This window comes from Periophthalmus magnuspinnatus, chromosome 22 (genome assembly GCF_009829125.3).
Source record: "Periophthalmus magnuspinnatus isolate fPerMag1 chromosome 22, fPerMag1.2.pri, whole genome shotgun sequence".
Classification (NCBI taxonomy): Eukaryota; Metazoa; Chordata; class Actinopteri; order Gobiiformes; family Gobiidae; genus Periophthalmus; species Periophthalmus magnuspinnatus.
Window position 1 is genome coordinate 23,781,286 of NC_047147.1, and position 27,774 is coordinate 23,809,059.

At 43.5% G+C, this 27,774-nt stretch overlaps 1 protein-coding gene across 1 annotated transcript in view; it reads left to right on the forward strand.

The window, feature by feature from the left end:
• Nucleotides 1–1,238: 1,238 nt before the first annotated feature.
• The window catches only part of heatr5a (HEAT repeat containing 5a), a 30,010-nt gene continuing 3,474 nt past the window's right edge, over nucleotides 1,239–27,774 (forward strand). Inside the window, exons 1-41 of the mRNA XM_055231367.1 lie at nucleotides 1,239–1,285; nucleotides 2,704–2,874; nucleotides 3,122–3,333; nucleotides 3,513–3,621; nucleotides 3,793–3,942; nucleotides 4,393–4,564; nucleotides 5,495–5,667; nucleotides 6,105–6,354; nucleotides 7,812–7,961; nucleotides 8,060–8,310; nucleotides 9,617–9,728; nucleotides 10,254–10,406; nucleotides 11,100–11,199; nucleotides 11,580–11,689; nucleotides 11,842–11,999; nucleotides 12,264–12,427; nucleotides 13,378–13,483; nucleotides 14,368–14,552; nucleotides 14,891–15,050; nucleotides 15,284–15,473; nucleotides 15,691–15,857; nucleotides 16,739–16,765; nucleotides 17,110–17,254; nucleotides 17,779–17,961; nucleotides 18,388–18,564; nucleotides 18,654–18,832; nucleotides 19,008–19,076; nucleotides 20,297–20,476; nucleotides 20,974–21,193; nucleotides 21,555–21,659; nucleotides 22,097–22,225; nucleotides 22,444–22,565; nucleotides 22,754–22,901; nucleotides 23,324–23,503; nucleotides 23,962–24,063; nucleotides 24,153–24,236; nucleotides 24,895–25,062; nucleotides 25,561–25,715; nucleotides 25,973–26,080; nucleotides 27,008–27,110; nucleotides 27,518–27,671. Coding sequence (XP_055087342.1) covers nucleotides 2,752–2,874; nucleotides 3,122–3,333; nucleotides 3,513–3,621; nucleotides 3,793–3,942; nucleotides 4,393–4,564; nucleotides 5,495–5,667; nucleotides 6,105–6,354; nucleotides 7,812–7,961; nucleotides 8,060–8,310; nucleotides 9,617–9,728; nucleotides 10,254–10,406; nucleotides 11,100–11,199; nucleotides 11,580–11,689; nucleotides 11,842–11,999; nucleotides 12,264–12,427; nucleotides 13,378–13,483; nucleotides 14,368–14,552; nucleotides 14,891–15,050; nucleotides 15,284–15,473; nucleotides 15,691–15,857; nucleotides 16,739–16,765; nucleotides 17,110–17,254; nucleotides 17,779–17,961; nucleotides 18,388–18,564; nucleotides 18,654–18,832; nucleotides 19,008–19,076; nucleotides 20,297–20,476; nucleotides 20,974–21,193; nucleotides 21,555–21,659; nucleotides 22,097–22,225; nucleotides 22,444–22,565; nucleotides 22,754–22,901; nucleotides 23,324–23,503; nucleotides 23,962–24,063; nucleotides 24,153–24,236; nucleotides 24,895–25,062; nucleotides 25,561–25,715; nucleotides 25,973–26,080; nucleotides 27,008–27,110; nucleotides 27,518–27,671 — 5,933 coding nt within the window. The 5' untranslated portion in view covers nucleotides 1,239–1,285; nucleotides 2,704–2,751. The remainder of the gene's footprint in view (nucleotides 1,286–2,703; nucleotides 2,875–3,121; nucleotides 3,334–3,512; nucleotides 3,622–3,792; nucleotides 3,943–4,392; nucleotides 4,565–5,494; nucleotides 5,668–6,104; nucleotides 6,355–7,811; nucleotides 7,962–8,059; nucleotides 8,311–9,616; nucleotides 9,729–10,253; nucleotides 10,407–11,099; nucleotides 11,200–11,579; nucleotides 11,690–11,841; nucleotides 12,000–12,263; nucleotides 12,428–13,377; nucleotides 13,484–14,367; nucleotides 14,553–14,890; nucleotides 15,051–15,283; nucleotides 15,474–15,690; nucleotides 15,858–16,738; nucleotides 16,766–17,109; nucleotides 17,255–17,778; nucleotides 17,962–18,387; nucleotides 18,565–18,653; nucleotides 18,833–19,007; nucleotides 19,077–20,296; nucleotides 20,477–20,973; nucleotides 21,194–21,554; nucleotides 21,660–22,096; nucleotides 22,226–22,443; nucleotides 22,566–22,753; nucleotides 22,902–23,323; nucleotides 23,504–23,961; nucleotides 24,064–24,152; nucleotides 24,237–24,894; nucleotides 25,063–25,560; nucleotides 25,716–25,972; nucleotides 26,081–27,007; nucleotides 27,111–27,517; nucleotides 27,672–27,774) is intronic.

Below are 27,774 nucleotides of genomic sequence, written 5' to 3' on the forward strand. Positions count from 1 at the left end.
AAAAAAAATAAAAGCCCCACAGAAAGTCGAAATTACGAGTTTTAAACTCGTAATTATGAGTTTAAAACTCGTAATTATGAGTTTAAAACTCGTAATTATGAGTTTAAAACTCGTAATTATGAGTTTAAAACTCGTAATTACGAGTTTAAAACTCGTAATTAGGACTTTTAAAACTACTAATTATGAGTTTAAAACTCGTAATTATGAGTTTTAAAACTACTAATTATGAGTTTAAAACTCGTAATTAGAACTTTTAAAGTCTTAATTGAGCTTGTAGCACACTGCAACTGAGTGTACAGAGCAGAGGAGACAGGAGGAGGACTGTTATGTTTATCACCTACATACTTTTAAAAAATGAATAAATTAAGCTCCAGTAAAGTTTCTGGCGTCTTGAACAAATCAGTGGGCCCTGAGTGCTGTTCTGACCACTCATGAGCTGTGCTCTGTGTCTGTGAGCGCTCGTTTTCCTGGTCTGAGCAGAGTGCCAGCTGGTCACAACCCCGCTGGTTTATTGAGGAAATTATTAAAATACCAAATTCATTTAATCAAAATTGATGAGGTTCACTTTTTGTAAATGTTACATTCCCAAAATTACGAGTTATTATGGAAGCCCGTTTCCGCCATGAAAAAAAAAATAAAAGCCCCACAGAAAGTCGAAATTACGAGTTTTAAACTCGTAATTATGAGTTTAAAACTCGTAATTTCGACTTTCTGTGGGGCTTTTATTTTTTTTTTTCATGGCGGAAACGGGCTTCCATAGGCTTCCATATTCCTCCGACTAAACAAACTCAAATGTTTGCAGTGTCTCTTTAAAGTACTTATACTGATGACAGTGTGTTGATGGTGGGCTAAAAGACACAGTATTTCATCGTCCGTAAACTCCAGTTGAAAGTTTATCTGAACAAAATGCTCCAAATTCTCCATAACGCACAACGCACTGGTCACTCATTCACGCACAGCAGCCCATACTCTCATAAAAATGCCACTTTATTCTCGCAATATTACGACTTTATTCTCGTAGCGCCCGCATATATATTTTTTATTTATTTAAGTGACCCTTATACTACCTTTCAAATTTTCAGCAGATGATAATTATTTAAATCTAATTAAAATAAAGGCTGCAAGTGAAAGAAAATGTTTTCATTTATTTTGTGTCTTTTAATTTGAAATCCGCCTGTCTCGGCTGCTCCGTTGCTGTTTCCGCTCTGTACATTTCTCTCCAAAAGCATTAAAAAAAAACGAAGATAAATGGCCTTTTCTGTCATTTTTGGGGTGTCAAGTTTTTGTAAGTGAACTTATTTTTTATCCGACGGCAGCGGGTAAATATTTATCATGAAACAAGCGGGACTTTTCCTTGTAAAAGTGTAGTTGCTGTTAGCTCAAGCCGGTTAGCCACTAGCCTCGGGTCATTGTTAGCTTTCCAATTTAGCCTTGTTTACGTTCATTAGTTTCTCTGTTCTGCTTATATCACAACTTTTAATGCAGTTCTGGTGAACAATGACATATTTGTAAAGGTTGTCAAACTGTGTCACGTTTAAACTCATGAATGAGCACAGACTTTGAGCTGTCTAAAGTTTGTGTCCTGTATTTGAACACTGGGACCTGTCTCTAAAAACAGTTGTAATTCTCAGACTACGAGGCTGTAATAACCTTACACGGGTCCCAAGGGTCAGCGTTTCGACGTATCGAGACACCTCGTCCAACTTGCCCGTGGGGAGCAATCTCCGAGTTTATCTTTATTCTAGATAGTTACACCAGAGGTGTGTAGGACTCGGTTACATTTATTTGAGTGACTTTTTAAAGAAATTGTGCTTCAAAGTACTTTTCTATCAGCATACTTTTATTCCTACTTGACTAACAGGTTTACTTAAGTAACAGTACTCTTACTCGAGTAATATATAGTACAGTGTAACAGTACTCTTACTCAAGTAGTCTACTGTGCAGAGTAACAGTACTCTTACTCGAGTAAAAGTTGTACTTCCTCTTCCCTCTGTGAGTCTAAAGTGACTGGAGCTTTATGTAACAATATGAAATGATTTGAACATTTGTGTTTCTGGTTCCTTCAGATATGATTTAGTTTGGATCATTTTGTGTTTGAAAATACAACATTTTGTGACTTATTTCATATTTTGTCACATTCACCAAAATGATAAATCAGATGTCACGTCCTGACAGTTACTCTTACTTGAGTAATTTCTTGGACCACTACTTTGTACTTATACTTGAGCAATATTATTCTGAAGTTAAGTTACTTGTACTTGAGTACAATTTTTGGCCACTCTACCACCTCAGAGTTATACCTGATATTAGAGCCCGGGTGACATGAAGTAAACCAGTGTAGCAGACGGGGATTTGTTGTGTTGAAGTTCTAAGTGTGAAGTGTGGTTTTGTGTATCAGACAGGGCTAGGTACCAGACAGGGAAAGTAACAAGGCAAAGTAGTAGTGCTGTCAAAAGTATCGAAAATCAGATACTTATCGATATTAAATCCAGAATCAAAAATAGATACTCAATTTAAGTATTGATACTGACAAATCCCACAGAATTAAACCATTCTTGAGTTTATCAACACCAGTTTAGACCCACATACTGTGTTTGTGTCAGGACCAGGTGTAAACTGGGTCTAAACCAGAATTAAACCAGGACTAAACCAGAAAAAACAGGACTAAACCAAGTATAACATATATAAATTTTGTGTTTTTAGAATGCCCTCCTATCTTTCCTGATACTGGCTGCTCCCTCCACTGCAGTGATGTCGGTCCTGGAGCGCCTCCTGTTGGCAGAGGAGGTATTGCAGCTGAATGACCCTGTCGGGGCCGAGGCTGTGTTCTCGTGGTTAAATCGACTGAAGAACCAACTTCCCCTCACCGAGAAGGTCTGGAGAATGCACCACCACAGCAGTCCTGCTTTAGTCCTGTTTATTCCTTTTTTATTCCTTTTTTATTCCTTTTTTAGTCATGGGTTAAAGTACCTGGTTTCGTCATGATTTAGTCTTGTTTTAGTGATTGCCCATGTCCAAAATATATATTTTTAGTAAAAGTATAAATATAATGATGTTGAATAATGATGTCAAAAGAGTGTCTAATCTGTCATATGCATTTTAATGTGTTTGTTTATTTCAGGCAGAGATCAAAAAGATTCAACGCCGTCTTTTGGACCAGCTTTCGAGCATTCTGATTGGTTCTCCTGGGCCTCCTGTTCGTGTCCAATTGGCAGATTGCCTGGCCCTGCTATTCCACCTCGGAGACCCCTTACCCTGCAGCCTGTTTGTCGAAAAGTGCAATGACATCATTCGCAACAAAGATGACTCCCCCTCTGCCCTTCCCTCCCGCCTGTGAGTAAATGTGCCAGATGCCCCTTCTGTGTGTCAGATGCCCTTCCTGTGTCTCCATGAAGTCTTTTTCTGTGTAAAAGCTGCTAAACCTGTAGTTTAGATCTTGACAAAGATGTTCTGAAATTAATGGGGTTCTTGGATTAGTTTTGCAGTTCAGATTTTTGTCTTCTATCTTTCAGTGCGGCAGTGGCTTGTTTGGGCTCTTTGTTCGAACAGTTGGGTCGAATGCTCAGTGGATCCTCAAAAGAAACATTTACAAATCTACTACGAGCACTGAAGAATGCTGAGGTAAGTCGGTGCATAGCCAGAGGAGCAGAAGAGAAGGTCAAGAGGAGCAGAGGAGAGGATCAGAGAAGCGGATGTAGAGGAGAGGGTCAGAGGAGCTAAGGAGAGGGTCAGAGAAGAGCAGAGGAACAGTGGAGAGGGTCAGAGGAGCAAAGGATTCACTGTTGTCTGCAGTCTCAGGGCCGATGTGAGATCCTGGGCTCGTTGGAGAAGATGCTTCGCGGCTTAGGACCCTTAGCGGCTCCTGTTCACAGAGACATCTACAAATCTGCACGCACCTGTCTAACCGACCGCTCCATGTGTGTGCGCTGTGCTGCTGCCAAGGTAACCTCACCTGTGCTTCACACTTACATGCGTGTGGACAGAGACATGTCATCTGTACATGTGTGTGACAGCGACACTTCACCTGTACATGTGTGTGACAGGGACACTTCACCTATATATTTATTTTAATAGATTATTTTTCAGACCAGGGCTTAGTTTGTTTTCATACCTGACAGCTTGAACTGCTCACTGGCATTCTTCCTCAGAGTGGTTATGTGATGTTGTATGACCTATTCAGTCAGCTGATTCAGGCAGATTTTGGCACTGTCTTCCGACCTCCAGAGTGTTCATTACGTGAAGACCACTGGTGAGCAGTCCAAACTGTCAGGTATAAAAACAAACTAAACCTTGTTCTGGAAAAATCTATCTATTCTATATCTATTCAAATAAATTAACCAAGACCAGATGAACCTCATTGGACCATTTCACCTGTACATTTTTGTCCTGTAGTGTCTGTTGGAGCTCCAGAAGGAGGCGCTGTTCCTGTCCTCCTCAGAGTTGGAGCACATGTCCACAGCGTGTTTTCGGGCGTTTGAAGGATCATTGTCTTCTGTCTCTGTCTCTGTCTCTGAGCTTTTGGGCTCTCTGCTGGCTACTGCACTACAGCCCAAGAGCAAAACAGGTATTCAGACTACTATGACTACTACTTCTACTACTACTACTTTTTAAATCTTGTTAGACACTGTAAAACAGATTCATAAAATTGGAGAACGAAGTAAGTACAGCGAAGTGGGCATGTATCGAAGATGACATAGTTGAAAGCTTTCAAAAGAACAGTTTGAAGAATAGGTCTGATTTAAACAAAATCTCAATCTGAAGTGAGAGAAATGTCATTTAGTTCAAAATAATGGGTGTCACTGAAATAAACAAATCTGATTGGACAATCATTTTTGGTTCTGGCGGCTCGAGGCGCGATGGAGGGAGTGGAGGCCAGACTGATATCCCTCTCTATACAGACACTGAATATATTATATTAGTGTTGTCACAATACTAAAGGTTCAAACTCAGTTTCGATACTAAGGAATACACTTGATACTCGATACTCATTTTGATACCACGATAATAATAAAAACACTCTTTAGACTATAGAATGTGATTTTCCACATTAAATGGTAGTACTTTCTTTTCTATTCCCATGTGGCCTTATATCTGTGTAATCTTTCAATGTCCAGGTAGGTTCCATAGTGGTCCATGGGCGTATACTAATCTGTGTGTCTTATTCTTGTTCTGATACAGCTCATCATCGTTCTAAAGCTATTTAGGAAAGATTTGTTTCTGTCCTGTGAATGGGAATTGTTTAGAATGAGGATCTAGGTTCATTACTAGTTTTAGTATCAGTGGTAGTGTCTGATTATCAATACTTTTAACAACCCTACATGATATACAAGGAGATATGAGTCTGGATTTATCTGGCAAACAATTACTGCTACTACGAAATGTATAACTACTGCGACCCTTAGCACGGGTGAATCCATGCCACCTGTTCCCTAACCTGTCTCTTCATCTCTTTTTTCACCTGTCCCCTCACCTGTCTCCTGATCTATCCCCTCAGCCCAGAGAGGACCCGGAGCGCCCCCTACAGGAGGAGCTGTGTCTCTGGAGGAGGTGATGGATCTGTTGCTTGGAGGCTTCATCAGAGGAGGAGTGGGTTTCCTCAGAGCGTCTGGAGACAAGCTCAAAGGAACCAGCTCCGTCAGCAAAGAAGTGCGCCTCGGCATTGCTCAGGTGAGAGGAAAGACATCACAGTTATAGACAGGTGAGAGGAGAGACGACAGGTACAGACAGGTGAGAGGAGAGACGACAGGTACAGACAGGTGAGAGGAGAGACGACAGGTACAGACAGGTGAGAGGAGAGACGACAGGTACAGACAGGTGAGAGGAGAGACGACAGGTACAGACAGGTTAGAGGAGAGACGACAGGTACAGACAGGTTAGAGGAGAGACGACAGGTACAGACAGGTGAGAGGAAAGACAGTATCGCAGTTCAGGTGAGATTAAAGACAGGTGTGGAAGAGGAAATGAGAGTGACTGTATAGTCCTGATTCATTCCTGGTTCAGTCCTGGTTTAGTCCTGGTCTAGTCCTGGTCTAGTCCTGGTCTAGTCCTGGTCTAGTCCTGTTCTAGTCCTGGTCTAGTCCTGTCTAACCAGCTCTCTCTTTCAGACCTGTGTAGTCCTGGTTTGGTCTCTGGGCTCTTCATGGGTGGAGCAGAACCTGTCTCCGTTCTTGACTTTGGTCCTGGAGCTGGTGTCCCACTCACGGAGCACTCTGTCCCCCAGTGATGCAGTGCTGTCTCGGGGGTGTGTGTCTCTGGTGCTCAGGGCTGCTCTGGGGGGGGTCCTGGGGGAGAAGGCCCAGAGCAGCGCAGTGCAACACCTTTGTGGGACAGTGGGGGTGCACAAGAGGGCCATAGGTGAGTAAACATGTTTAAAGTCCTGGTCCAATCCCAGTCCAGTCCCAATTAAGTCCCGGTTCAGCCCCCGTTCAGCCCCCGTTCAGCCCCCGTTCAGCCCCCGTTCAGCCCCCGTTCAGCCCCCGTTCAGCCCCCGTTCAGCCCCCGTTCAGCCCCCGTTCAGCCCCCGTTCAGCCCCCGTTCAGCCCCCGTTCAACTGTGGTTCAGCCCTGGTTCAGTCTTAGTTTAGCCCTGGTTCAGTCCTGATTCTGTTCTTGTTTAGGCCTAGTTTAGTCCTGATTCGGTCCTGGTTCAGTCCTGGTTCAGCCTTGGATTAGTCTTGATTTAGTTCTGTTCAGTCCTGGTTTAGTCCTTGTCAGCTAAACTCGGACAAGACTGAAGTCATCGTCTTTGGCCCACAGAAACAGAGAAAGTGTCAGCAGTCACCTCCAGTCTCTCTCTAAAACCTTCAAATCAGGCGAGAAATCTCGGGGTAATAATGAATTCAGACTTGAACTTTAACAGTCACATCAAATCAATAACATCTGCAGCATTTTACCATCTAAAAACCTTGCAAAAATCAAAGGTAAAAAGTCAAAACGAGACTTAGAGAGACTTATCCATGCATTTGTCTCCAGTAGGTTAGACGACTGTAACATCCTGCTCACTGGCCTCTCCAAACGCACAGACAGATGCAGTACATCCAGAACGCTGCTACTCAGGTCCTGACTAGAACCAGGAAGTACGAGCACATGCGTCCTGTGGCTCAGGTCTCTGGCTCTCGAGGCTCAGATAATAGACTTTAAAGCAACTCTGCTTGTGAACACGTCTCTCCATTGCCTAGCACCAAAGGACATCTCTGACATGTTAGAGCCACATGAACCATCTCACACTCTGAGGACGTCAGGGACCAGCCTCCTGCTGGTGCCAGAGTCAGGACTAAACATGAGGAGTCAGTGTTTCAGTTTTATGCAGCTAAAACCTGTAACAGTCTTCCTGAAGATGTGAGACAGGCCTCTACTTTGACAATGTTTAAATCCAGGCTCAAAACTGTTCTGTTTAGCTGTGGATATGACTGAAAGGTTTTTATTCTGCACTCTTCTGTTTTAATGGTAATTTGATGAATTTCTTTGTGTATTGAATGTCTAGTTTAGTCCGAATTTGGTCCTGGTTCATTCTTGGTTCAGCCTTGATTTAGTCTTGAGTCCCGGTTTGCTCTGTAATTGTTATTTTGCAGATTTGTTGACATGGTTTTTGGTTAATATTTCTGTTCCAGTTTTTGTTTCATGTGGACAAGCCCAGTAATGACAAAGTTCAACATTGTCTGTCAGTTTAAATAAGCAAAAGTCAAATGAGTTTTAAACAATAGCTAAGTTTATGGTCCTAATATCAAAAACATTTTCCAGGATCGACATTTGAAATTATGACAGTCAAAGCAGAATATAGGAGATTATGCCTTATCCATGATTTTGTTGTAGAGTCCTCCCTCTCTGATGCAGCAGATCCCAGAGCCTCCTCAGACATGTTCTCCTCTCAGCATGCTCTCATCTGTGTCCTACTGGAGCTGGGAGCACTTCTGCTGGGCTTAGGCTCCTCTGCTGCACCTCTACTGTCTGACCCGACCACAGGTAAGGAGCTCACCTGTCCAAGATGTACCTGTCTGCTCCTGTCTGCTTTTCTGGCTCTGCTCCTCTGGCTCTACTCCTCTCATGTCTCTCTCCTTCAGCTCTCGTTGACTCCGTGGTCGCGGTCTTGCTACACCCCTCTGCTGCCGTGCGATTGGCCAGTTCTTGGTGTTTACGCTGTGTGGCCGTGGCCATGCCATCCCAAAATGCCGTGCTGCTGGACCGCTGCGCAGAGAGACTCACAACACTGAAGTCCAATCCAGAGGCCGTGTCCGGGTTTGGGTTTGCAGTCTGTGCCCTGGTCTCAGCCGCCCAGCACCACAACCTGGGTCTGCCCCACAGCAAAGGGAAGGTGAGTCCTGGTTTACTCCTATAGTTTAGTCCAAAATTTAGTCCTGGTTTAGCTGTGTTTTAGTCCTGTTTTAGTCCTATTTTAGCCCTATTTTAGCCCTGCTTTAGCCCTAGACCTGGTATAGTCCTGTTTTAGCTCTGGTTTGTCCTGGTTCAGTCATGTTTTAGTCCTGTTTTAATCCTGTTTTAGCCCTGGTTCAGTCCTGTTTTAGTCCTGTTTTTGTCCTGTTTTAGTCCTATTTTAGTCCTAATTTAGTCCTGGTTTAGTCCTGGTTTAGCTGTGTTTTAGCCCTATTTTAACCCTGCTTTAGCCCTTGACCTGGTCTAGACCTAGTGTAGTCCTGTTTTAGCTCTGGTTTAGCTCTGTTTTGTCCCTGTTTTAGTCCCGGTTTAGCTCAGTTTTAGCCCTGTTTTAGCCCTGGTTCAGTCCTGTTTTAGTCCTATTTTAGTCCTGTTTTAGTCCTGTTTTAGTCCTGGTTTAGCCCTGGTTTATCCCTGTTTTAGCCCTGTTTTAGTGCTGTGTTAGCCCTGGTTTAGACCTGATTCAGTCCTCGTTCAGTCCTGTTTTAGTCCTGTTTTAGTCCTGTTTTAGTCCTGTTTTAGCCCTGGTTTATCCCTGTTTTAGTCCTGTTTTAGTCCTGTTTTAGTCCTGTTTTAGTCCTGGTTTAGCCCTGGTTTATCCCTGTTTTAGCCCTGTTTTAGTGCTGTGTTAGCCCTGGTTTAGACCTGATTCAGTCCTCGTTCAGTCCTGTTTTAGTCCTGTTTTAGTCTTGGTTTAGCCCTGGTTTAGCCCTGTTTTAGCCCTGTTTTAGTGCTGTTTTAGTGCTGTTTTAGCCCTGTTTTAGCCCTGTTTTAGCCCTGTTTTAGCCCTGTTTTAGTTCTGTTTTAGTCCTGGTTTAGACCTGGTTCAGTCCTGTTTTAGCCCATTTTTAGCCAATTTTTAGCCCTGTTTTAGCCCTTTTTAGCCCTATTTTAGCCCTGCTTTAGCCCTAGACCTGGTCTAGACCTGATGTAGTCCTGTTTTAGCTCTGGTTTGTCCTGGTTCAGTCCTGTTTTAATCCTGTTTTAGTCCTGGTTTAGCTCTGTTTTAGTCCTGTTTTAGCCCTGGTTCAGTCCTGTTTTAGTCCTGTTTTAGTCCTGTTTTAGTCCTGTTTCAGTCCTGTTTTAGTCCTGTTTTAGCCCTGGTTCAGCCCTGGCTCAGCCCTGGCTCTCCTCTGTTTCAAATGGTGTTGTCTCCGGTTCTGTCCTGGTTCAGTCCTGTTTTAGTCTTGGTATAGTCCTGGTTCAGTCGTGTTTTTTTGTTTCAGATGGTGTTGTCTCTGGCTGAGAGCCTGCTGCGTTCTGCGTCTCAGAACAGTCGTATCTCGCTCCAGAGGACTCAGGTGGGCTGGATGCTCCTGGCCTCTCTCACTACTTTAGGTATGTCTCTTTTGTCTTTTAAATTTTTAAAGTGAATAAACCTGTACTCGCCTGTACTTGCCCGTACTCACTTATACATGTGTCGGTATTAACCTGTGAACATGTTTGTTTAGGTCCCTCAGTGATGGAGGGAGGTGTCCTATCTGATGTCCTGCTCCTCTGTCCTCACTTGTCCTCACCTCTCCTCACCTCTCCTCACCTCTATTTGTGTTTGTTGTATGTTCTCTTGTTGTCTAGGTCCCTCAGTGTTGGAGGTGCTCCTGTCTGGCCCCCTGCTCCTTTCTCACCAGTACATGTGTCTGTACTCAACTGGACTCACCTGTGTTCAACTGTGCTTGTTCCATAGATTCCTCAGTGGGGGAGATGTTCCTGTGTCACCTCTTCCGTATCTGTCCTCACCTGTATTCACCTGTATTCGTTCTCCCCTTATAGGTCCCTCAGTGGTGGAGGTGCTCCGGTCTTGTATCCTCCTCCCCTGTACTCACCTGTATTCAGCTGTAATCACATGCACTTGTGTCTGTTTAGGTCCCTCAGTGGTGGAGGTGCTCTTGTCTCGTCTCCTCCTCCTCTGTCGCTGTGTGTTCCCGGCCTCTTTGCGGGAACAGGACATGGAGCTGCGTCGGGGGGACTACTTTACGTGGCAGGTTACACTGGAGGGACGCTCGGGAGCGCTCTGTGGTACGTACAATCACATGTATTTTCAATAGACACTATATTATGTTTTTGTGACCAATATTTTACTAATGTTCAAATTATAATTTCAAGAATGAAGAGATAGATTAAAACCCATGTACATAAAAATTATATACCGTATTTTCCAGATTATATGTCACTCTGGAGTATAAATTGCACCAGTAAAAAATGCATAATAATGAAGAAAAAAATATATAGTCCAGTGCAACTTATATAAGTTGCATTTTGAAAGGAAATTTATTTTACAAAATCCGAGACCAAGAACAGACAACATCATTTTATCATTTTATTATAATAACAAAGATGTGAAATAATATATAATTTCACCCCCGGCCAAACTATGAAAAAAAGTGCAGACTTATAGTTCGGAAAATACGGTAACAATTCAATGGATACTTTGCAGTCACATCAAGCTTGGGGTGTTCTACAGTTATGTGTATTAAGTTGTTTTTTTCTCTTCTGTTCCCGAGGAGCCTCCTTGTTCACTCTCAGGAACTGTCTGAGGATGCACTTTCTCTTCCTCTCTTCCTCTCTCCCTCACTCCTCCCTCCTCTCCTTTCTCTCTTCTCTCTGTCCTCTCTGTGCTCTCTCTCTCCTCTCTTCTCCTCTCTCCTTTCTCCTCTCTCTCCTACTCTCCTCTTCTCCACAGACCCTGATAAGTAGTTTTTTTCTCTTCAGTTCTTAGGAGCCTTCTCGTTCACTGTCAGGAGCTGATGTCTGAGGACGCTCTGTCTCGTCTCCTCACTCCTCTCAACTGTGCCACAGCGATGCTTAACAAGTACCACTCACTATTTACTATCTCTACCTTTTTATGAAAATATCAGTCAGACTTTGTAACTGATTGTTTTCCCTCGCTCCCCTCCTCTCTCCTCTCCCTCCCTCTCTCCCTCCTTCTCTCCCTCTCTCCCTCTGTCCTCTCCCTCTCACACGCCCTCTCTCTCTCCCTCGCTCCCTCTCTCCTCTCCCTCACACTCCCTCCTTCTCTCCCTCTCTCCTCTCCCTCTCACACTCCCTCCCTCTCTCTGTCCTCTCCTCTCCATCCTTCTCTTCTGTCCTCTCCCTCCCTTCCTCCCTCCCTCTCTTTCTCCTCACCCTCCCTCTCCTTCCCTCTCTCCCTCCCTCATCTCCCTCCCTCCCTCTACCTCCCTCTGTTTTCAGATTGGGCTCTCTGTTGCGTTCTTATGGCTCCTCCATTCGTCCCTTCACAGTCACATACAGACTCAGAGTCTATGAGCTCCTTGCCGAGCTGCCGCCGTACACGTATCAAGGTAAAACCAATATTATAACAGTTCTGGGCCTGGTTTACTTCTAATTTAGTCCTAGTTCAGTCAGTTTAGTCCTGCTTTAGTCTTGGTTTAGCTCTGATTTAGTCCTGGTTTTTCGATTTCTTACTGTTTTCTCTTCTCCTCTTCCTCCTCAGAGAGCTTTGGTCTGGTGATGAACCAGTTGGTGTCAGACCTCTGCAATCAGGACCAGCCCTGCTCCGAATTAACCCTGATGCCCTCCCTCTGCTCCCCCGATGACCTGTGTCTGATCAGTCCCAGCCTCAACGACCCCTACCATGCCTTTACACATCAGGTACTATTACTGATACTATTACAACCAGGACTGAACCAGGACTGAACCAGGACTGAGTTACGACAGGACTACGACAGGACTACGACAGGACTACGACAGGACTACGACAGGACTACGACAGGACTACGACAGGACTACGACAGGACTACGACAGGACTACGACAGGACTACGATAGGACTACGACAGGACTATGACAGGACTAAGCCAAGACTAAACCGGAACTAAACCAGGTCTGACCCCATCATGTGTTGTCTCTGTCCCAGCTCCAGAGCAGCTGTGTTTCAGGGGGCTCTCTGGAGAATGACCCCTTCTCCCTCACTCTGAAATCAGACACTCCTCCAGCTCCTCTCCCCTCGGCACTCGCTCTCATGGAGGTCACTGTGCGTCTGTTTGGAAACCTGTTCCCCCACATCATCTCCGCTCAGAGGTAGTCTAAACTAAAATTTCAAACACAATTTTGATATTACAGAATGTACTCGATACCATTTCCTATATCACAATGATAATTAAAAAACACTCTTTCTTTAGACCAGTGGTTCTTAACCCTAGGGGTTCAGTAAGTCAGTCTCAGGGGTGAGCGTCTCCAAACACTGGCCATGTCCCAATTTGACAAATGCAATGTGCCTTTAATGTGCCTATCGAAGTATCCACCCGACTTAAATGAGCTGTTCGAACGGAAAAACATAAAACAACATAAAAACGAAGAAAAGGAACAGACTTTGCTGTGAAAGTGACATGAGAGTGGCCAAGGTGAAGTCACACTGATTCGCAGTAAATATTCATTATTATTTTAGCCTGATGGAAATTAGGTGATGGGTGTATGTTAAAATGTTAAAAATAATAAATAGCATAAATACAATAAGTTCATTATTGGAATACATAAGGTTAACATTAAAATGATTTCAGTGTGGTAGTATTAAAAAAGGTCATGTCTTTGTAAAAAGGTATGTAGGCAATTTGTTGTGAGTTCATGCATTGTATTGGTTTTATTCTTTGAAAACAGTGATGTTAATGTACGGTTCATTTTGTGCACCAGTAAAACACACATATGTCTTGAATTTGAAAAAAATAATATTTTATTTTTCAATAAAGAAGGGTTCGGTGAATGTACATATGAAAATTGTGGGGTTCAGTACCTCCAACAAGGTTAAGAACCACTGCTTTAGACAAAACAATGTGATTTTCAACATTAAATGGTAGTACTTTCTTTTATATTACTATGTGGCCTTATAGTTGTGTAATCCCTCAGTCGTACAGGTAGGTTCCATTGTGGTCCATGGGTGAATAATAAGCGAAGCAAAAAAGTTCCTTACTGCATCTTTTGTATATATCGTATATATTGTATGTATTGTAAATGTATTTTGCTGTTTGTTTTAGGGTGAAGATCCTGGAGCAGTTTGTGGACTCTGTGAATCAGCTCAAAGGACAGAAGCAGCAGACTGTCCAGACCCATGTGTGTGCTGCTTTCTGCAGTGTGCTCAAGGTACTGCTCCCTTCTGTTTTCCAATAATGAACTCTCACACAAACCTTTACACAATGTTGTCCTCTGACAAGAGGCCTGTTATAGTCCAAAATCTTGACAGGACTGTGATGGGCAAAATAAATCACACTTTTAGTTTTTATTTTTATCAATAACATTAACTTAATCATTTAAAAAGGACAGCTCAGTGATTTAATGAGGTGTGATAATACTCAGGGGGCCTCTCATTGATATACATCAGCAGATTCAGCAAAGTAGCATAGCCATTTGGGCACACATGAAAAAAAAAATCTCATTTAATGACCTTTATAAGCCATAGATTTTGTGCACTTAAATTTACAACTGCCTAGAATGTTATGCCTAAGCCTGCAGTGTTTGTGGATAATCTATGTACATCCTAAACATGAAAAGCAAATTGGACATAGCTAACCAAAACAGGAAGTGAGCGTGGGTGCAATTTGGCTCCATCGACTTTGTCTCCAGTTCACGTTCTTTTGCTAACTGTGGCTCCTCTCTCTGTAACTGCTGCTGTTAGGCTTGTCATTTTGGTGTTAAAGTGTTTGTATTAAACCACTCTACATGATTCTGGAGTTTTCATTTCACAATTATATTCCTAAATCAAAATATGAACAATTATACTAGACTAATCAGGCCCAGAGGTTGTTGCAGCTAGCATTAGCAAGAGGTTTGATTGACAGTTTTGCTAAGTAACCATCCCTTGCTTCAGATGGGCTCTTTGGTTGCTATGATACTCACGGTTGGGATTCCAAATTTGGAATCTGACACCAAACTCCCTATAACTGCTACTCTCTTATCTCTCCTCAGGTTCACTCTCACTCTCTCCTGTGTCTCTTCTAGTTCACTCTCACTCGCATATGTCTCCTCAGGTTCACTCTCGTTCTCCTCTGGGCCCCTCGGAGCTGCGGCCTCCTGCTCTGTCTCTTCTGTGGGGGGCGCTGGAGGGCTCCTCCCTTCTGCTCAGGTGTGCGGCTGCAGAAGGACTTGCCCGGTTGGTCCAGAGCGTAAATGACTCCGCCTTCACTGTGTCCGCTGCTCTCCTCTGCTTTGACAGGTAACACCCACAAACAGGTAACAACCACAGACAGGTGCTCTGAGGTACTCCTGACCTCGATCGCTGAAACACGTTGGATTCAGCAGCATTTCCTATTTTGGCAAAAATGAAAAATAAATCCACTGCTTGCTGGCATGATCTGTGTCTGTCCATGGGGACACCGTCAACATGGTCCGTCAGAACAACCTGTTTTAGATCAATATTGTGATTTTAAATATAAGATATAATCCAAATTATAGCATAATACTCCACGGGTGTCATAGATTATAGCTACTACTTTGACAATGATAAACAGAAATGAGTTGTGTTTGTAACATTATGTATTGTTTATATTTCAGACTGAAGTTATCTCGGGACGCAGCCTCTCGCTGTGGCGTGTCTCTGGCACTTGGGGCACTGTACCGATATCAGGGCGGGATCAGCTCAGCTCAACATCTGTCCACCTGTGTGGGAGTCCTGTTTACTCTGAGCCAAGATATTACCTGCCCTGAAGTACAGGTGAGGAGAGGAAAGGAGACGAGGGAAGGAGCAGAGGGGAGGAGCTGAGGGGAGAAGCAGAGGGGAGGAGCAGAGGGGAGGAGCAGAGGGGAGGAGCAGAGAGGAGGAGCAGAGGGGAGGAGAAGGGTCTTTGAAGCTGATCAGCGGGTCAGATGGAGCAGAGGAGCAGAGGACAGGGTCAGAGGAGAGGGTCAGATACAGTATTTTACATGTCTCTGCGTCTGTCTCTCCAGGCCTGGGCTCTCCACAGTCTCTCCCTGATCATGGACTTCTCCGGGGGCTTGTTCCGTCTTCACTTGGAGCCTTGTGTGTCTCTGGTTCTGAGGCTGCTCCTGTCGTCTCCTCAGACGCACCCCGAGGTGCACCTGAGCCTGGGGAGGTGCCTTCAGGCGCTCATCACATGCTTGGGACCCGACCTACAGGGTACGTTCATGTGACTCTCCTCTGTTCATGTGTGCTCTGTTTATCTCTGTATTAATGTTGGTCTGCAGTCAGCACTATCCCAGTGTGAATGTCTCAGAGACAGGCTGTCTGTAGAGGCCTGCTCCTTTTGTGTGTGTGAATGTTTTTGTGTTGTCTTTACTCACAGTCTTTCTCGGGTCTTTGATCCTTTATATAATAATATAAAAATGTTTTGCAGAGGACAGTAGTGCGTCTCTCAGAGACAGTATCTCCCTGGGGTCCCTGGTTCTTCAGAGCTCTTCAGTATCTCTGTTGGTTCAGTCCAGGTCCATTTCATGTCTACAGCAGCTCCATATGTTCTGTCCCGCTCACGTGGACCTCAGATATCTGGTGCCCTCTCTCTGTGTGAGTATCAACTGCACATTATACTTAATATTGACCTTATCCTGCCCCGCCCACTCTTACCTCCTAAGCCGCACTCTCCTAGTGATAGCACTTCCAGTTAAACGAGAATCCCATTCAAATCAATGGAGAATTTAGCAAAAGTTTCACTGCTAAAATCTGATACAAGGTTGTGTTGATTTGTGTAAAATGTTTTGCCCTCATGGTAAAGCTAACACCAACACCATGCCAATGTGCACTTCCTGGTTATATAACAAACACTTTTAATTATAATTAGATGTAGACAGCACACAGTTGACTTACTGTATTTTGACCTATATTTGTACTGGAGAAGGATATATTTTACTCAGACAAAAAACATGGGGAAAACCATGTACAGGGTGTTTATATTGAACTATGCAATGGACAGATGACATAAATGAGTGAAACAGCCTGTCCATACTCTTATATCAATGAAAAGGCTTGTCCAAACCTTAGTCTGGTTACAATAGAGCAAAATGCATATGGCAGGTTTTTTTCTAATAATTATAGTTTGTGGGAAAAAGTAGAGAAGAAAAGTCCAAAAATACAGAAAGTGTTTGAGTGTTGTTAAACAGCATCCTATTTAAACCTTCATTTAACTAAATCAAGATTTTTTTTTGTGTAATTCAGACATGTTTTGGCCCTTGTTTACATTATGGTTGGTAGGTATCAGTTATGGAATTATCTCTTCGTATGTCACATCTGTTGCCCGTGTCCAACCAGACACGTTTTTTTCTTTTTTTGTCAAATCGTAAATCTAATGATAAGTATGTTTTAGAGAAATGAGTCGAACTCTGCACAGAGCCCATTATAATGTGTATTAATCCAACATTATTAAAGCCTCGTGCCATTTTGTTTTCCAGGGCATTTTGTTGGACAGTTCTCAGGTGGTATGTTCCTCTGTAAAGACATTTAAACTTTTGTATGGGTTAATTAGCTCTTATTCTCTTTGTGCTTTTATTCTGAAAAGGTCTAACCCACTACTGCTACTCCTTTAGATGTGTGTCATTTGCACTTGCTTTTATTCTGAAACGGTGTAACCTACTAACTTTCCAGGCTGTTTTTAAAATCTGTGTTACCTGCATCTGCTCTTATTCTGAAAAGTACTAACTCTACCCCATGCTGATTTCCTCTAATCCTTTGGAGAAAACCCTCCTCCAACTGGCGTTTGGTTTGGTTTATCTGTAGTATAAATATGTATATATAATGTATAAAGTATATATTTGTATTCCAGGTGAGTTTGAGCCATTGGAGCCTGCTGCTACGTCGCTCTGTCATCTCGTGTCTGAGGCAGATCGTTCAGAGAGACGCTCTGGAGGTTTCTGAACTTGCTGTGAGTTTGGCTAAAGAGCAGCCGTCTAAAGAGGCCTCCCCCCTGGGTAAGAGAGTGGGTTAGTGCTGGTTTGGATGTGGTTTACTGATGTGGTTTATAGGCTTGGTTTAGTCCTGTGTTAGTTCTGGGTTAATCCTGGTTTAGTCCTGGTTTACACCTGGTTTATAGAGATAGTTTAGTCCTGGTTTAGTCCTGGTTTAGTCCTGGTTTAGTCCTGGTTTAGGCCTGGTTTATAGGCTTGGTTTAGGCTGGGGATAGTCCTGATTTGGTCTTGGTTTAGATGTGGTTTAGACCTGGTTTAGTCCCATGTTAGTCCTGGTGTAGATGTGGTTTAGTCCTGGTTTAGTCTTGGTTTAGATGTAGTTTTTAGGCCTGGTTTATAGGCCTGGCTTATAAACCTGGTTTAGACGTGGTTTATAGTCCAGGTTTAGGCCTGGGTTAGTCCTGGTTTAGATGTGGTTTATTGCCCTGGTTTAGTCCTGGGTTAATCCTAGTTTAGACATGGTTTATAGTCCTGGTTTAGGCCTGGTTGTGGTCCTGCTTTACCCCTTTTCCTCCTGTGTGTTTCAGAGTACATGTTGCGTGAGCTGGGCCTAGAGGGCGCTCTCTTCTCTCTGTTGGACCGTGAGTCTGATCCTGGTCTAATCCAGGACTTGGATCAGACTCTGGGGTTTATGATGGTCTCCAGTCTGAGCAGCGGCCGAGTGGGACAGTGGCTCAGGCTGTGCAGGGACGTGTTGTCTGCTACAACAGGTAAACTACAAAATATGACTATAAATACTGTTACCATGACTACTACTACTATTACCACGACTACTACTACTGTTACTAAAGGCCAATGCACAGGAGAGTGTCACACCACGCATATCAAACCCATGGGTCAGCACACACTGAACACTGCGTGCCATGGCTCTTAAAAGGGATTTAACATAACTGTGCTGTTTTAAATGGGAGTTTGCTCTGCAGACGATTTATAAAATGAGAGATGGTCAAAGGAAAAGTGATGCTTTGAGGAAGTTATAGTGAAATGAGAATTTCCTGAAGAGGAAAGGAGCCAGTGTTGTGCCAAGATGAACAGCGGTGCTTTCACTGCTGTAGCTCTAATGTCCCCCCCCCTCTCTCTCTCCTTCTCTCTCTCTCTCCCCCCCCTCTCTCTCTCCTTCTTTCTCTCTCTCTCAGACCTGAGTGGGCCCCAGGACTCGTCCGAAGAGGAAGAGGAGAGAGAGGACTGGAGTTCTCTTGGAGGGCGCTCAGAAACAGTCTCCTCCTTCAGTGCCCTCCGCTGGTCTACACGCCGTATCGCAGTCGAGTCAGTTTGCACCGTGATCCAGACCTGCGCCAAGAACGGGACCACAGGTAGACCCATTTTAGTCCGGGTTTAGTCCTGGTTCAGTCTTGGTTCAGTCCTGGTCTAACCCTAGTCTAACCCTGGTCTCTGGTTTCAGACTTGCTGGTTCCTCGTCTCGGAGACCTGGTGCGTATGGCGTTCATGGCATCCACAGACCATAGCGCCCCCCTCAGGCTGTCCGGGTTGCAGACGCTGTTGGAAATCATCAGAAGCTTCAGCTCCATTGAAGAGCCAGAGTTCCCTGGGCACTTCCTCCTTGAGCAATACCAGGCCAATGTGAGATAAACACCACTGAGTTTAGACCTGGTTTTAGGCCTGGTTTAGTCAGAGTTTGGTACCGGTTTTGTCTGGGTTTAGACCCGGTTTAGTCCAAGTTTAGTTTTGGTTTAGTACAGGTTTAAACCTGGTTTAAACATATTGGTTATTGATTATTGGTTATTACTTGTTGCAGGTGGGAGCTGCTCTGAGACCTGCCTTTGCACCTGATGCTCCTCCAGATGTCACTGCTAAAGCCTGTCAGGTACACAAGTTTATTAAAGTCCCTGTACCTGATTTCCACATGTATTTGAGTAGAATGTGTCTCTGCCCAGTACAGATAAATTGTATAAGCAGCTCTTGAGGGCAAAATAAGTCCACTGTGTACTCTCTGCATTTAATTATAATGCTTTTTTTGGGTCTGAGAATCAGGAAGTGCATTAGCATGCTAGTTATTGTCCGCTCTGGTCTCTTGAGAGCTGTGAAAAGTGCTTATAAACTCATTGTGAATACTTTGGATGCTCAGACCACATAAGGTAAATAAGGAATAATTTGGATTTGGATTTCAAACGGTTGTATTTTTCATGTTTTTAAGACAGTAACGCTCAGAAACATTGTCACTCATTAGCTGCAGTGTTCCCACACTGAGTTACTGAGAGAGTTACATCTGAAACACATGACACTTTTGTGGTGTCTTTATTAAATATTTTGACATCATGACCTCAGAAAAAAAAATAATAATAAAAAAAAATAATAATAATATATATATATATATATATATATATATATATATATATATATATATATATATATATATATATATATATATATATATATATATATATATATATGGATTTTAGTGATAATCATAATGTTGATTTATTCATAAAAACATTGTACATGATGTAGTAGTGTGCAATGCTCTAGTCTTATGAGTTGAATTTAAATCAGCTATTCTCTAAACTGAACTTATCAAACCTTTAACCACGTTCTACTTGTTTCTTCTCATTTTCTCTCTGAAGTTGTATTTGGAGTGATTCGTGTTTGAGTAATCTTTAATCTCTTATTTTCAAGAGGCCATTTTGCCCATCTGCCCTTGTTTTCTCATCCACCGGTACACGCCCACTGTGACGTACACACTTCCTTCTCCAGTTTTATTTTCTTAATCGGTGATACTCATAGGATTCAGCAGCACTGCATAGTCATTTAAGTACAAATGAAAAAAATGAGCTGCTCGCAAATGTAATGTGCAGCTGTCCATAGGGGGCGCCGACAGCACTTTTTTGTGGTGATGTTTACGGTGACGTCAACTCCCATTGGGTACCCCAGTTTTGTAACATGGAAGTCAGTGGACTTGTTTCTTTTGTTAAGTTGTTTTAGATAAATATTGCAATTTAAAATGTGCAAATTATAACATAATGATCCAGTGGTGTCATAGATTGGAACTATAGCGGCACAAGCACAACAGGTCTGATTTATTCTCAGGTTTGCAGTGCGTGGATCTGCAGTGGAGTGGTCAGTGACCTCAGAGACCTCAGGCGAGTCCATCAGCTCCTGGTCTCATCTCTGTCCAAGATCCAAACAGGACAGGAATCCAACTCGCAACTCTACAGTGAGGCCGCCGCTACCATGGAAACACTCGCTGTGCTCAAGGCCTGGGCCCAGGTCAGTGTGCTTTACTCCTGGTTTACTCTGGGTTTATTCCTGGTTTATTCCTGGTTTACTCTGGGTACTACTGGTCTAGTCTTGTTTTTTTTGGAGTTTTGTCATGGTTTACATCTGGTTTAATCTTTGCCAGTGTAGACCTAGTTCAGTCCTGTTTTAGGCCTTCTTTTGTCCTGGTATTGCCCTGCTTTAGTTTAGATCTGGTTTAGTCCTGTACTACACCAAGTTAAGTCCTGGTTTAGAACTTGTTTAGTCATGGTTTCGTCCTAGTTTAGTCCTTTAGGTTGGATTCTTGTTAAGTCCTGGTTTGATTCTTGTTTAGTTTTGGTTTTAACCAGGATTAGACCTGGTTTAGTCCCAGTTTAGTGCTAGTTTAGAGCTGATTTGATCATGGTTTATACCTAGTTTAGTCTGGGTTTAGTCCTGATTTAGACCTGGTTTAATACTGGTTAGTTTTAGTTTAGACATATTTTATTGAGTTGAAATTCTCTCTTCAGGTTTACATTGTGGCGGTGCAGAGGAGCAAGGTGAGCTCTGATTGGTCGACTGACTCCTCTTTTACCACCTCTGCGGCCAATGACGTCACAGCCTCCGAGTCTGAAGGGGCGGGGCTTCTGGAACTGGTTCAATCAGATCTGCCGACTCTGAGCCGCCTATGGCTTGCGGCGCTTCAGGATCACGCCACGCTCAGTCTGCCTCCAGAGCAGCACATGACTGGTGAGAGGGATGAATGAGAAGTAAACAGTTTAGTCCAGGCTTAACTTTAAGCTGTGGGTCCAGACTTTGTTAATGTAAAAGAGTAGTGTCTGTTTCAGTATATAGTAAGATCACCACAAAGTTGAAAAATTTTAACTTTTGTCAAAATGTGCAAATTCTCAATGTGTTTGAAGCGTCTGCCTTAAATGTAAACCCTCCAACTAGAGCCGTTTGACACCATTTTGATTTCGTCATAGCATTCAAAAGTTATATTGGTCTTTTCCCTCCATCTGAGATTAGTGTAAAACATTACTTATTTTTTCATTATTATATTGAATGTCTGCTGTGTATTCTGATTTTTTAACCATCTCTTCTCTCCCAGGAGGCTCGTTCTTCTCCCCAGAGATGATGCACCAGGCTCGGGTTCACTTCTGCTCCTCCTGGGCCCCAATCCTCCACGCTTCAGCGCTCTGGCTGCACTCCACTGGTCTGAGCACTTTTCAACCTGTCTACTTTATGCAGCTCATAATTGAACCCTCTTTATATAATGTTTTATGCATGTAAAACATACCTGCAGATGGGTTAACATCAGGGTGTAATGGCCATCAACATGCTCCACTCCCTACGAATTCTAGCACTCAAATGGACAAAGAACTTCCTGCGTGTACATAATTTCAATTTAGTCCTGGTTTAGCCCTGGTTTAGTCCTCGTTCTTTCCGGGTTAAATCCTGGTTTAGTCCTGGTTCTGATCTGGTTTAGACCTGGTTTTGTCGTGATTACTTCCATAGTATGTTTCCTTCGAATTTGGTAAGCATATATTGCTAAGTATTTAAAAAATAATATTACAGAATTGCAGAAACAGATCTTTTGTATTTTCTTTAAACCCGGGTTGATGATTTTTAAATGTGATTTAAATGTTTCAGGTTCAGTGACATCAGAGGACACACCTGTGCACCTGTCCCGCCCAGCCACACCCACCTCTTTAGGTCACTCAGGTGGTGGAGCCAAGAGCCTGGAGGACGTGAGCGAAGAGAGACTGCATCTTATCCTGGGTGAGACTATAATTAACTTGAACTCATTTATTATTATGCTTAAAGGGGGTATTCAGTAAAATAGACTTTTTGGAGCTTTCTGCCATGTTCTAACGTCGTTCCCTCATCAAAAACATACCTGACCATTCATGTTTGAGTAACCTAGTGATTTCTCTCTCCTGGTTCTTGTCTGCAAGCTCAGTCCTTACACGTCTCTTTTCCCTGGTCCTTGTCTGCAGGTGTAGCGGTGCAGTTTCTGTGCTCTCCTCACTCAGAGAACCAGATGGAGAACATTATGTCGTGTCTTGAGGCTCTTCAGGTTCTACTGGACATCCCCTGGAATCGCATCAGCAACGACCAGGTCTGTGCATCAGAGGGCATTATGGAGCGTTCAGTCCTGGTCCAGTCCTGGTCCAGTCCTGGTCCAGTCCAGGTTTAGTCATGGTTCAGTCATGGTTTAGTCCTGCTTTAGTCCAGCTTTAGTCCTGGTCGAGTCCTGATTCAGTGCTAGTTCAGTTCTGGTTCTGACCCAGTTCTCCTCTGTCCCAGTCCCTGTCCGTCGAGCTCCTGTCTGTTCTACACAGGCTAATGGTGACTCGAGAGTCTGAGGAGGTGCAGCGTTCTGTTGTGGATTTACTCAAACGGATTGTGTGTGCTGCTCAAGAGCATGTCAGCGAGAAACGCCATTCTGCCGAAGGTAAACGACACATTGTCTTATTTATCTGGAAATAAAAACAAAATCTGAATCTCAGACTTTACTCGAAAGCGAGGAACTAAAATATATATATATTACTAGGTTTCCACAAAAAAAAAGTGTTAACTTGCAAGATTATTTTCAAACTCACTCAGTTGTCCTCCCTGTGTGTCAGATGCCCTCCCTGTGTCTCCATGGAGTCTTTTTCTCTGTAAAAGCTGCTAAACCTTTAGTTCATATCTGTACAAACATGTTCTGAATTGGGCATGGGATTCCATGAATTAGTTTAATGTTCAGATTTTGGTTTCTCTCAGATGTGAATCCTCCTGGATGGGTTTAAAATATATTTGAATCTAAAATTAAAATCACAAACATATCTGCATGTTTAATACTGGTTTAATGAATAAAGTGTGTTTTTGTTTCAGTGGATGATGGTGCTGCGGAGAAAGAGACTCTGCCTGTGTTTGGGGAGGGCAGAGACACTGGAGGTCTGGTCCCGGGACAGTCCCTGGTTTTCTCCGCTCTTCAGATCTGTCTGTGTGTGCTGGTCCGAAAACTGCCCAAACTCAGTCCAACGTTGTCCGGGACCAAGACCGGGACTACAGGTGAGTCCAGAACCAAGTCCAAGATCGGGACTAAAAGCAAGACCAGGACTAAGGCCAGGACTAAGGTCTACAGGTGAGTTAAGAACCAAGACCAGGACTTGAGATTGGGTCTACCAGTGAGTCTAAAGCCCTGTTCATATATGCATTTTGCCATAACAGGATCTGGCTTTCCTGGGTAAAAGACTGAATATGCAGGGAAGACTAATGTGTGAATAAACCCAGAATATTGCCAGATTTGCTGTGTTCACACTTTATAATGACTGAGTATTGTAGGATTTTGTAACCAGCTATTTTCTGGAACTATGTGCGAATGGTACTTAAAGAGACAGGATCAGATCTGTGGAAAAGGTTTCCCTCTCCACAGTAGAATCAAAATATCCACACACTGAGGCCCATTCACTGTATAGTTATACTAATATCATGGTCTGTGTTATGCATTTTAGTTTGTATATTTTCAGGAGGAGTGAGTGAGGTGTGGAGTCTCTCACAGTCCGACTGTGCCCTGGTCTCCTCTGCTCTGTTTGTCCTTTCCGAGCTGCCGTCCCTCTGCTCCCCCGAAGGTCAGACTCATACTCTGCTCTCATTAGTTATTTCTCCTCTCTTCTCTGATTGGTTGTTGTGTCTTGAGGCTCTGATATTTGTCTTACAGGAAGTGTGTCGATCCTGCCCACAGTCTTGTACCTGCTGATGGGAGTGCTCCAAGAACTGGTGCACCGGCCTTGTGCCCCGACAGGTGAAAGACCCTGTCCTTTGACAGGTTAGAATACTGTCACCAATAGGGCAAGACATTTACAAAAAAAAAAAAAAGAGTACATTTGGGCCAATTATGCAGGTAGCTGAGGGCCACATTTGCACCCTAGGCCACACTCTGGATACATAATGGCTCCTTTCACAGCTGTGGGTCACTTTTTTTAAACAGTCCAGACATTCACCAAACATATGTTGTTGGTGTTGTACTGCTCAAAAACGACTTGTATTCATGAGCTTCAGCTTCCTGCTTATAGGTGCCATTTTGAGGACTTTTCCCCATTCAAAAGATAGAATGTTTATGCTTCAGTAATGTGATGCAAATTATCTGAGAGTTTACATCAGTACAGCACCCAGCACTGGAGACATGAACCCTCAGGACTCTGTGTGTTCAGTCTAGCGGAGACTGATCTTATCCAGTCCAGTCTGGTCCAGTTCAGTCTAGCATAATCTGGTCTGGTCCATTTCAGTCTAGCGCGGTCCAGTCGGGTCCAGCCCAGTCTGGTCTAGTCCAGTCTAGGGCAGTCCAGTCTGGCTCTGCTTCTGTTGTAAGGAGTATTATACCGCTCATGACGTAGGCCAAGCTGACTGGGTTGACTGTGTGTGTGTGTGTGTATTCATAGTATTATATATGTGTTGTCTAGCTCCGGTCTCTGGTCCCGTCTCTGGTCCCCTTGGTCTGGTCCAGTCCTGTCTTCAGTCTCTCAGAGCGGTTCTGTTGAGTCCGATGAGTCGACAAGAGAAAAGCCGAGAGTCCTGGGTCCAACTCCTGCTGTCCTCCCTGAGTTCTCTGCTACTACTGTGGGAATGTGGTACTATAATACTACTACTCCAATACTACTACTACTACTGCTACTACTGATGCTGCTGCTGTGGGAATGTGGTACTATAATATTACTACTACTCCAGTACTATTACTCCAATACAACTACTACAATACTTTTCCTCCAATACTACTAACTACTACACTACTACGATTGATACTGTGGGAATGTGGTCCTATATTAGTACTATAATACTGCTACTACAATACTACTACTGTTGCTGTGGGAATGCGGTACTATAATACTACTACAATACTACTACTCAAACACCACTACTATGATTTTACTACTACTTCCATCTGCTGCTGCTGCGGGAATATGGTACTGAAATAATATTACTACTACTACTACTATTAATACTACTAATACTACTAATACTACTAATACTACTAAAACTAACTTGGTACTGCAATAGTCCTAGTGGAGGGCATCTGACACACGGATACTGGAGGATGGGAGGGCATCTGACACATTTCTTGTTTGTAGATGATCCAGAGTTGGCGGTGGACCAGGTGACTCTCCTCAGAGCTTTAGCCCAGTTCCTGCTCTCTTCCTCTGGGTCAGACATCTGTGGTGTGTCCCCTCTCTGCTCCCTCAGTCTGGACAAATTCACCTTCGCCATGGACTCCAAAGACCCTCAGGTAACAGGGCCGGGTTTAGACCTAGTTTAGACCTGATTGAGTTCTGGGTTTAGTTTCTAGTCCTGGTTTTGAGCTGGATTAGACCCATTTTGGTCCTGGTTTAATGCTGGTTTTAGTTCCTGGTTTAGTCCTGATTTATTACCAGTTTAATCTTGGGTTTAGTCCTGATTTGACCTGGTTTAGACCTGTTTCAGTACTGGTTTCCTCCATTGGTTCATCCTGGTCAGGTTTCAGACATTTTGACGTGTGTTTTTCAGGTCCAATTTGCATGTTTCCAGCTGCTACGCTCCCTGTTCCAGACTCCAGCTCCGGTCTCTGGACACTACATCCGGGCTTTGGGTCCAACTTTAATCCGGTTTCTCAAGGTAAAGCACTCACTTGAGTGGGTCTCAGTTCAATAACCCAAATACAAAATGGCGGCCACTTCTCTGTCGGCTTGTCCCGCGGCAGCTGTTTCACCCATATCCTGTATAAAGAAGTGGACTGTGGGAGTGTGACCCACAGTGTTCAACTCCATATGTAGCTCATCCAGGCTGGCAGTTGGCTAGCAGTTATAGCGGCTAATCTGACTCCCAGTTGCATATACTACAAGTATCATAGCAACCAAAGAGCCAATCAGAAGCAAGGCTGTTGAAGGTTGAAATACTATTGTCAGTGACCTTTTGCTGCATTTGAATTGAATTTTGAATGCGTCTATGTGCATGTATATGCATGTATGTGTGTGTGTATATATATATATATATATGTATATATATATATATATATATATGTATATATATATATATATATATATATATATATATATATATATGTGTGTGTATATGTATATATATATATATATATATATATATATATATATATATATATGGTACTGGTATATATGGTACTGCTGACAGGAGCAGGAAGACATATACCTATACAAATAATAATAATAATATATATTCTGAACATTCTAAACTCTTTAAAATATGCAAAATGTATCTATTTTTTTTACATTGTTGCTGTTCTTGCATGCTGTTCTTCTTCTAAAAATTTGAATTGAGGCCTAGATAACCCAAAATGTGTAGTTCACATACGAGGACACCAGGTCCTAGGAGGATAAGACCAAAATGATGAGTCTGACAGCAGCAGTTACAAGGAGAGGGGCCACGCTTTTTACATAGAAAGTGAACTGGAGCCAGAGTCGATTTGCGCTTGTGCTCATTTCCTGTTTGGAAAGCGGTGGCTAGCAGGTTAGCTATGTTAGCTATTTATATATACAGTGTACGATTTTACCCCTGCTCTTGTTTCAGAGAGTGGAACGCTGTCGGCCTCAGACTTCAGATGAGCTCGATTCAGTTCTGGAGGCTGTGAGAGCCATGGAGACTTTGGTCCAGGCAGCAGAACCACAGCACAGTGAGAACCAGGACTAGACCAGGACTAAACCCAAGGACTAGACCAAGACTAAACCCAAGGACTAAACCCAAGTACTAGACCAGGACTAAACCCTAGCACTAGACCAGGACTAGACCAAGACTAAACCCAAGTACTAGACCAGGACTAAACCCCAGGGCTAGACCAAGACTAAACCAAAGGACTAGACCAGAACTAGACCAAGACTAAACTCAAGGACTAAACTCAAGGACTAAACCAAAGGACTAAACCAAAGGACTGAACCCAAGGACTGAACCCAAGGACTAAACCAGGACTGGACCAGGACTAAACCAGAACTAAACCAGGACTAAACCAGAACTGCACCAGGACTACACCAGGACTGAGCCAGCGACTGAACCAGGACAAAAATTGTCCCCTTTCTGTTCTAGGGTCAGTGTTGGTGTCTCTGGTTCTGCCGCTGCTTGTCTCTTTCCTATTGGATGAGAACGCTCTTAGCTCCACCCCCTCGGCCTCCCGCTCACTGCACGACTCTGCGTTGAAGGACCTGATGAGGATCGGACCCCAGCACCCTGTGGTTTTCAGGTCAGACTCCCTGGCGGTGTGATGCTAACTGTAGGCACTGCTCTGTCTGAAGCTAGACTTTAATCTGAGCTTTGTTTTAACACAATCTGACCATAAAGAACAG